The sequence below is a fragment of the Dendropsophus ebraccatus genome, chromosome 3, assembly GCF_027789765.1.
Source record: "Dendropsophus ebraccatus isolate aDenEbr1 chromosome 3, aDenEbr1.pat, whole genome shotgun sequence".
NCBI classification, from domain to species: Eukaryota; Metazoa; Chordata; class Amphibia; order Anura; family Hylidae; genus Dendropsophus; species Dendropsophus ebraccatus.
This window is the reverse complement of record NC_091456.1, coordinates 37554725-37565168: the sequence shown is the minus strand read 5'-3', so window position 1 is coordinate 37565168 and position 10444 is coordinate 37554725. Positions and strand designations below refer to the sequence as shown.

At 43.2% G+C, this 10444-nt stretch overlaps 1 protein-coding gene across 1 annotated transcript in view; it reads right to left on the bottom strand.

Annotated features, from left to right (window-relative positions):
- The window catches only part of CABP7 (calcium binding protein 7), a 75783-nt gene that overhangs the window by 10048 nt on the left and 55291 nt on the right, over positions 1–10444 (bottom strand). Inside the window, exon 3 of the mRNA XM_069964129.1 lies at positions 7848–7960. Within this exon, the coding sequence (XP_069820230.1) occupies positions 7848–7960 (113 nt within the window). The remainder of the gene's footprint in view (positions 1–7847; positions 7961–10444) is intronic.

Sequence of the window (10444 nt, the reverse complement as noted above, 5' to 3'; positions counted from 1 at the left end):
GCACTGCTAACGGCCCTATTTTATCATGGAAATTGTGTATGGTCATTTATGTGGGTGCATATAGTCTTTGATACGGGGGTGCTCACTCAGGTAAAGACAGTGCCGTCTAACAATATTTGAAACCACTTCATAGAAGAGACAAAAGAGGGCACTCACCCGCTTCTTGACTTCTTTATTTTTATGCAACTTTCATGCAGCCATAATTCTTCAGCGTGCACTCATCGGTGAGGACGCCAACCTCCTCCACAGACACGTGACAGCTGTTTAGCACATCACTTACATGCTTTGACTGACGTTCGCTCCTCACACAAGTTCCAGGTTAAATATCACCTGGTTTACCTGTGTGAGTGGGCGTTACACTGTAATTAAAAACATGGTTACGACAACTGTGACATAAGTAGATTGACACTTCAAAGAAACATGCTCAAATCAATACGATCATTGAGACCGCTTGCCCCCTGTGCTCTTGTGAACAGAATTAGTCTCGCTTCTTTCTGTAATAATATTTTGTTTGTATCTTGCCCCGATTTGCTGGCTACTCATTCTAAACCCGTACATTTCAAACAGCCTGTATCGCCGTTATGTTTCTCGTTAACGTGCTGAATTAAGCTCATTGAACCTTTTATAGCATACACAATACCCTTTGTCAATGATTTCATTTGTTGCAAGACAAAGGGTGTTGTGTATGCTATAGTGTGCACTACTGGAGTATATTATGTAGGTAAGACTATAAGACCTTTAAACCGCAGGTTTTACGAGCACGTTTACTCATGCAGAACAGAAAAAGGTTCAATGCGTTTAATTCAGCACGTTAACGAGAAACATAACGGCGATACAGGCTGTTTGAAATGTATGGGTTTAGAACGAGTAGCCAGCAAATCGGGGCAAGATACGAACAAAATATTATTACAGAAAGAAGCAAGACTAATTCTGTCCACAAGAGCGCAGGGGGCAAGCGGTCTCAATGATCGTATTGATTTCAGCATGTTTCTTTGAAGTGTCAATCTACTTACGTCACAGTTGTCGTAACCCTTTTTATTAATACAGTGTAACGCCCACTCACACAGGTAAACCAGGTGATATTTAGGCTATGTTCGCACTACTTAAAAGTACGGCCGTTGTTGCCATCGGCAACAACGGCTGTACTTTGTGAGGTGTGGACATAGCCTTATCTTCTGTGGGATAAACACATCGCATATGCTGTGGCCAGGATCTCGTACGGGGCCGCAAATAACTGACATGTCCGTTTTCTGCAGCGGCAATTCAGTGATTTGCGGCCACAGAAAGACCTTTCAGTTCACACAGTAAAGCGAGCGGCTCCGACCACTTGCTTCATTGTGTGCTGTGGAGTGTTCTGATGCGGGTGCGCGCTGATGCGCCTGCATCAGAACCCTTCGGCCGGAAAGATAATCCGGCCGGGACTTAAGTAAGGGGATGATCCGGGCAGAGACCGGCCGTTCCGTGACCCGGCTGGGGTCACGAAACGGCCGGTCTCTTACGTTGTGTGAACATAGCCTTAACCTGGAACTTGCATGAGGAGCGAACGTCCGTCTAAGCATGTAAGTGCGTGCAAAACAGCTGTCATGTGTCTGTGGAGGGCGTTGGCGTTCTCACCGATGAGTGCATGCTAATGAATTATGGCTGCATGAAAGTTGCATAAGAATAAAGAAGTCAAGAAACGGGTGAGTGCCCTCTTTTGTCTCTTCTTTGAAGTGGTTTCAAACTTTGCAATCAGTGTTTCATCCCTGTCATTCATAGGTTATGCCAATCTCTGGAGCCAGGAGGTCAGCTGTAGCCTCCTGACCAGTGGTGTTTCATTGGTGTTCTCTGGTAATCCATAACCAGGTCCTAGGTGGCCTGATGCCTTGTAGAATGTCTGTGGATTTTTCCCAGTGCATGACTTCTCTAAACAAGCAGTTAGGTCACTGCTCCCATGTGAAGACACACTTCCCCTCTAGATTTTACATCACAATTTGCATATTTTAGCATTTTACTTCACAGGGTACCATAGTCAGGAATAATGTACTAACATTGGGTCAGGAAAAGTTTTCTTAGAAGTCACAGGGAAGTTTTGGGACCTGCATGAAAGAACTTGAGTGTATGAATGTAAAAGAATACACATATGAACATAAAATGCAAAAGATTGATACCTATTGATATGTGGTTATTGCGCATAAAAAACATGAATCGGAGGAGCTAAAACCACACAACACTTGGCTCTATGACTCATTATTCTAGATAATTTTAGTTAGTGACAGACTTTTTAAAGTTTAAAGTGACTCTGACTGATGCAGTTATGGTCCTAAAAAACAACTTTTAAACTTGCAGCCCTGTGTCAAATTGGCTTGGCCTAGAGTACCCATGTCCTAGGCTTGCAATGCCTCTCTGTCCCTCGTCCTATTCACCATTAGGAATGCGGCTGGGCAGGTTTTTTTCTTTTCATCAATTGTCAAAACACTGAACAGGTGCCTTAACGATCCAGCTCACGCGCAGTGTTCACACAGGTGATGAATAGGAAAAATCCTGCCTGGGGCATTCCTAATGATGAGGGGGGGGGGGGGTGCAAGTCTAATGCACATACACTGTAGGCCACGCCAATTTGATACAGGGCTGAAAGTTTAAAAGTTCTCTTTTAGGACAATAACTCCATCACCTGCCGGACCCCAGCGCAGATCTTGGATTAAAAGCAGCTATCTAACAGTACAAGCAGTTTGTAGGAGGCAGATTGTGGGTACAGAGTCGCTTTAAGCTGAACCTGTGGTTGAAGCACTGGCATACATCAAACAGTCCTAACATAAAAACCACCTGCCTTATATTGTGTAGTTCCACTCTTGCTACCAAGGCAGCTCTGACCCATCAATGTACTGATATCTAGCTCCAACACATTGTTAACAGATAAACTGAATCTGTGGGGAGAAATGTGGTAAGGACTGGAGAGAGGAGCTGCCACTGGAAGAGGAGGTGAGGGGAGTGCACTGTAATGTTGGTTTCCTACAGGTGGAGCAGAATACATTTCCGCTGGTTTACTGTGGTGTCCCACCACAGGTGTTCCTTGTGTGACACCTGTCGCAAAAGCCTTATTCTCAAAAGTGAAGTGGTGATGAAGAAGTGTATGAGTTTCGCCACCAGATGTCAGTATTTTATGTATAAACTTGTAAGTATGTATTCCTATACCTGTTTCTCTGTACACTCTCTTCTCCACCACTCACTGGGACCCTTACATACCCTGTAAAAAGTAGTCACTTGGGTAGAGGAAGTGTAGCGTCAGTTTCCCTCTGATTCTCTGGGGAATAAGACACACACAGAACTGGCACCCCTGCTGAACTTAACCAGGGCCTGGCTCTGCCAGGATCTCTGTCCGGGACAGTCCAGCTGTGTTAGTTGGTCAGAGACACACGTTTATGGAACAACCAGAGACTTTCAGTTCTTATAGTCTACCTATTCTAACTATGTAGTGTTAGACCCCAATAGGAAGACAAGTCAGAAATCACCCCAGCCCACGCCGTGAACCTCTCTAAACAGTGCAGGACAGTATCCTAGGACAGAGGAACTGACCCAGATAGAGCAAAGCTACCACAACAAAAGTCTATGTACTCTATCCTGCAGCGCAGGTGACACCCGATAAATTTGGACACTTAGCTACTCTCAGGTAACCAAGACTGGGACTTGTGTCACCCTGATAGGATGGGTCTCCGACACTGCAGGGCAGAAGGTGGTTTAGTGAAACACTGGCACAAGTATTCTTCTCACAAGTTTTCTTCTCTCAAGTATCTCTCTCTTAAGTTCCGGCAGAACACATTACTACCCTGGGTTGGGGCTCTCACGACAAACTCCTCTCCTCTCCTCTTCTCTTCACTGCTTAACACTAAGCTACACAAGCACCGCTATTCTACCTTAGCACCTAGAGTATCTCCCAGCACAGATCCAGTAAACACAAGTCTGTACCAAAGAAGTTATCTATTACCAGCATATCCTGTATTGCAAGAGACTATCAGTAAAGCCATTCTATTTATTTTACTGAGATTCAGTGATCATTGCACCAGCACCTACACATTCCGGCTACATACTCCTCGGGTTACTTTCCCCTTTCTGTGGGTGGCGGTACCAACAGTCCAGGTGGGTCATCTTACCACTCTAGACCACTGTGACAAGAGCCCAAGGGACCCATCACAACCCGGCAGGTCACCGACCATTGGGGAACAGTATAGCCCGCCACCACTAGAAGCAGGTGTGGTGGTTCGCCCTTTGGAGGCGGTGAAACTGCTCACTTGCCAGATGGTTAGGTGTGACTCCCCTCCAGTGGTGGTTGGCCGAGGTATAGCCCTGCCCGGTGGTAATTTGTTGTGACGCCAGTGCCGGTGGAGCAGACAGGTATGCTGGCACACCTGCTTTTATTTTTAGTGGGCTGGCTATACCTTTTTCCCCTGTGGACAGTAACCTGCCTGGCTATTCTGGGGTCCCTTGGGCAATTATCACATTACAATAAAGAAAATCTGTTTACTTCATATAAAAAAGCAGGTAATACAGCTTTGCCTTGATATGGTACTTTTGAATTTGAAGAAGCGGAACTATACTGAGAGATATAGCCTTGCTGGCTGAGTTGCGTGCTGAGAAGTAGAAAGTTCAGAGGAGTAGAGAGGAGGATGTCGAAAGAGTCTTAACACAAGTAGCACTGTGCTCTGCCGGAACTTCGAGAGGTAGAATAAGTAGAATGCTTGAAAGAAGAAAGAATACTTCTGGCCGTGTTGTGACTCTTTGGCCTTTGCACCACGTGTCAATCGACCCATCCTAGAGGGTGACACAAGCTCCAGACCCTGTTACCTGGGATGATTGGTATGCTGAAGGTTCCCTGCTTACACCCGTGCTGCAAGATAGAGTGCTTAGGCTTCTAGCAACTTTGCTCTATCCGGATCAGTTCCTTCTCTTTTTAGGGATACTGTCCTGCACTACTGTTCCTTTTGGTTCTTGGAGTGGGTTGAGTTGATCCCTGACTTGTCCTCTCTAATAGCGACTTAACACTGCATAGTGTTTAGAGGTGTTGCTTGAGGGAAACTGTGTCTAGGTCTCGCATGTGCATGTGCTCTGCTTAACGTCTAGACCAGTGCTTCTCAAACTGTGAGGCGGGCCTCACCAGTGAGGTGCCCCCTAGTTGTTGGTGAGTCCCAGCTGGGGAGCCAGTTTTCCCAAAGTAACTATGATCTGCTTAGTCCTTTTTTTGTTAACAAAAATCTCCTTTTTAGCAACATTATTAATTTATTTTGTACTTGCTTTATTAGTATATAGAGCTTGAAAGGTAGCTCTAGCATTATTTTCAGCTTTTAAATAGACATTCACCACATATAGTGAGGCCCAGGCACCCTCTTGGTCAGTCTGGTGAGGCCCAGGCATTGTCTTGGTCTGTTGGGTGAGGCTCCAGTAGAAAAAGTTTGAGAAGCACTGGTCTAGACCACAACTAACTGGATACTGGGGGACATGGCAGAAGCCAGAGCCCAACTTGATGTAGTGAGCGTCCTAGCTTGCGTCCTTCCTCTACAGAATCCAGAGCAGAAAGACCCCACACTTCCTCTACCCATGTGACTTTCTTCCTACAATGCATATAAGGTGTGCTGTGAGTGGGTGAGGAGTGCGTGTGAGAGATGTAAAGAGAAAGGTGATCGGATGGGAAGAAGAAAGAACTCTCATTGGTGTATAGATCCAGGTGGTACATAAGCTGTGCAATATCTGAAGACAGTTAAACATAACAACGACACCTAGTGGTAAAACTCGGGTACAACTACATTACTACTTACACAGATAAGTACAGACTTTTGCGAAGGGTGTAACCAATAGCAACACCCGTGGTGGGACACCACACAGATTACTATCAAACCTGTGTGCTGAACTAGCACTGGCGTCACGACAGTACCATCACCGGCTAACCTATACTACACTACCAACCACCATAGAAGTGCGCGTCATTGCTACCACCTCAGTGTGTGACCGGTAGTTACACCATCAGAGCATCACCACATTACTACAAGTGCAGCATTGGTTTTCTGCAGGTGAAACAGTATTTATTTCTGCACTTGTTGGTTTACTACAGGTGGAGCAGTATCGCCACACTCTTGTTCTGGTTTATCACTGGGAGAGAAGTATAAAAGGGGTATTCCACTCAAACATAACTTTTCATGTGTTGCTTCCCATGCGGAGACCAACTATTCCTTCTATACTTATTATTATCTATTCAGTCTCCTTTCCCCAGTTCTCAGCTGCTGCTTTCTGCTGAATAAACAAATATCTGTGTGTGAGCTTTTCTCTGTCTGTCTTTCCCTCTTCCCCCCTCCCTTCTCAGATGGCTGATGTGAACAAGTGCCTAACTGGCTTTATCTGCAACATTGTAGCTTCTTTGTTATTCTGGGAGGGTTATTCTGAGACCACGTTGTTAATAAACTCACTGTGATTAATCCTCCCGGAATTACAAAAACGCTACAATGTTGCAGATAAAGCCTGCCAGGGACTTGTTTACAAGTCCCTGGCAGGCTTTGTCTGCAACATTGTAGCTCCTTTGTAATGCTGAGAGGGATAATCACTGTGAGTTCATTAGCAACTTGTCCTCAGAATAATACTACCATTTTGAAAAGAAGCTACAAAGTTGCAGATAAAGCCAGTCAGGGACTTGTTTACATCAGTCGTCTCAGAAAGGAGGGGGGTGAAGGGGGAGATAGAGAGAAAGGCTCACACATAGATTTTTATGTTTTCAGTAGAAAGCAGCAGCTGAGAACTGAGAGAAGGAGACTAAATAGATAATAACACATATGGAATGAATTGTTAGTCTCACCATGGGCAGCAATATATCAAAAGTAATATTTGCGTGGAAAACCCCTTTAATTGTTGCACTTTGGTGCTGGTTTGGCACCACTAGGGGATATTATGTGCACTACATGGAACTGTGCCGTAGTATATGTTTGTTGATGAGGCCCCAGAAATCCTTACACAGTATATTAGTGCACTCCCTGTATACATTCTGGTCTCATGTCCTGCTTATTCTAAGGTTCTGTGTCTAAAGGGGGGCGGTTGCATTATCTCTGTACCGTGACATCACTGCGTGCCTTATCCCTCTGCATAAGGTAAGCCTAAATAGTGGTAATGATATATTAGAAAAGCTGGCAACTGGCAATGACAGTCACCGACAAAAGCACACTGCCATTTGGGTGGAAACAGGACAATAACAATTATTAACCATCATCACTTTCTATGACTGTTAGATAAAAAGTAGAATACACCTATGTTTAGTATCATCATTAGAAACAATACAGCGCAAGCCATGCTGTCCTATCACAGATATTACAGAGCAATTCAGAAACTGCATCAATACATAGGGAAGAAGAATGAAGATTAATCAACTAGTCTCCTGGTTAAAGAACCATGACATACTATCAAAACAAGAATCTGAATGTACTGCCCTACGCCTGGTAATTGTATTTTCAGGTTTCCCATGACCGCCCTGGATAAAGATGCTTTGGTTCTCAGAGATCTTGGTAATTTATTGACAATACGCGTTTTAGGCTGGGTTCACACTGCATTTATGCAGTCTGTTTAAGGTATTCGTTTTTAAATGGTTACTTTAACATATACAAAAACATGTATACCACTAAAAAAAAAAGAAACTTTTTTTTTTATAATGGAAGTCAATGACTAAAACAAATTGCACACAATTACATCACATATAATTACATTATATAAATCATATACGTTAAACGGACTGCAAAAACGCAGTGTGATCCCAACCTTAATCGTATCCATTTTGTGGCTCCATTGATAAGTTTTAGCACTAGAGGAAGCGATTTGTAAAGTCCTGTGCAAAATACCTTCCAAAACACAGTGTCAAAGTCAGCACCACGAAACTTGTCTGGGATCCCAGAAGTTGTAATTTTTGGTCCCAATAATGTCACAAACTCTTCAAAATCCACCTGGCCGTCTCCTGAAAAACATAGGAAACACAAAACAATGGATATATATCCTGGCACATTATTAACCTTATAAATACATTACTTTGTTACTACTTGTTTTCTAGTCCACAGCGTGAATGCAGCCCTATGCAATAATATAAGCCATAACACAGAATTGGGACGATCAATCCTTGGTCGCACTGCCAGGGAACCAAGTTAGCTCGACTTTTTAGAGAAGTTAGCGAAAATTGAACAGAAAGGGGTTGTCCAGCGAAAATCTTTTTCTTTCAAATCAACTGATATCAGAAAGTTATATAGAATTGTAATTTACTTCTATTAAGAAATCTCAAGTCTTACCATACTTATTAGCTGCTGTATGTCCTGCAGGAAATGTTTTATTTTTAGTTTGACAAAGTGCTCTCTGCTCACATCTCTGACCAAGACTGTCTCAGTTTTATATGAATCCCCATAGAAAACCCCTCCTGCTCTGGACAGTTCCTGTCTCGGCAGCAGAGAGCACTGTGTCAGACTGAAAATCCAGCAGGACATACAGCAGCTGATAAGTAGGGGAGGACTTGAGATTTGTTAATAGAAGTAAATTACAAATCTATATAACTTTCTGATATTAGTTGATTTAAAAGTAAAAGATTTTAGCTGGATGTTTGTTTGGCAGATTCTGTGGATTCGTGGCTCGGAGAAGTTCTCATAATGGCCCAGGGCAGATGGAGAAGAAGATGAAAAGGGAAGAACTCTGATCAGAGCAGATGTCCCCTGTGAGTCACTAAATCTATCTGCACTTTAATGTATATGGTGTATAGAGCCTGTGTAGAGCTGGGTGCCTCTATATGACTGGATGAGGTGATAGTGATCTGTGTACAGAGGATTTTATTCAGTAGCAGCGGTGGTGTTAGTCAGTATGTGGTGGTATTATTCAGTAGCAGCTGTGGTGTTAGTACGTGGTGGTATTATTCAGTAGCAGCAGTGGTGTTAGAATGTGGTGGTATAATTCAGTAGCAGCGGTGGTGTTAGTCAGTATGTGGTGGTGTTAGTCAGTATGTGGTGGTAATATTCAGTAGCAGCGGTGATGTTAGTATGTGGTGGTATTATTCAGTAGCAGCGGTGGTGTTAGTATGTGGTGGTATTATTCAGTAGCAGCGGTGGTGTTAGTCAGTATGTGGTGGTGTTAGTCAGTATGTGGTGGTAATATTTGTTACTTTTTATTGGTTTTATTGGTCTTAGTATACAGGATTTGGTAAGAATATGGTGGTGATGGTAGTGGTTGTGGTGTGGCGGTAATATCTGCCTCTTACTGGTATACTGGTATTATTGGCAATATTGGTGTCCGTATACAGGATTTGGTTAGTAACAGTATGGCGGTAATATGTACAGTGATAATATTTTCTATATACTGGTATTATTGGTATTGGTATTATTGGTATCAGTCTTGAGATTTTATATATATATATATATATATATATATATATATATATATATATATTTATTAATAGCATCGCTTGGTCGAGGAAGGGGGGGCCCAAGTTGACCTCTTGCACCAGGGCCCAGGAGACATTAGCTATGCCCCTGTGTGGCAGGTTAATCTATAGTAACTGAATGTATACATGCCTGGGATAAACATATCTATCTTAAGATATTAAAGGGGAACTCCAGGTAGAGGTTAAAAAAAATGAAACTTCTGCAGAAGCATGACACATTACTTACCTGTCTATCCCAGTTTTGAAACTACCAAAAATCCATTTGTTTTGGGGGCTTTTGCTCTGTTTTGTGTTTCTGTTCTTCCTGGTTTGGCATTTCCCAGAATGCAATGCTTTCCCTCATGTGATCATCACATCCCCCACCCATTACAATCAGTAAAATTAGTGCAGCAGCTGCTTCTGGACGTTCAGAGATGGTGAATCAGTCCGGGGATTGGGGGATCCAGCCAAGCCTCCTGTGACATCCCGCCCTGCCCCCTGTCTGCATCATCAGCAAACACACACAATGTGAGAAAGAGGCATGGAAGATTTGTCTCCTAAGGGGGGAGAGCAGTGGGAGCAGGAGACAATGTGGATTTGCACAGGGGCGATTTTTTTTTCACTTCCTGGATTTCTATCAGCTACCAGTGTGGCAGAACCATACAGATACAGTAATACATTGTATAGACACATCTATATAACTTTTAATGTTTTTATAGACAACAAGTTTTTCTTATCCGGAGTTCCCCTTTAAGAAAGGAAATAATAAGGTCAGACTAGATGGGCCAGGTTGTTTTTTTTCTGCCGAAAATCTTTCTAGGTGGTAAAATTATTTTAACAGCTCTTCAAGGAGATACATGAGCTTTTACATGTGTTTTCTCACATCTGGGATGTTTTGAACTGATCACTACCGGGCACCTGTGAACGGCTATTAGATGATTTCTCCCTACGGTATCTCTTCAAGTGTGTTGTGTCATACGGCCTGCAAGGCACATACATAAAGCTCCAGAAGAAGCTTAATCCGTGAATTCCTTCTTCCCTGGA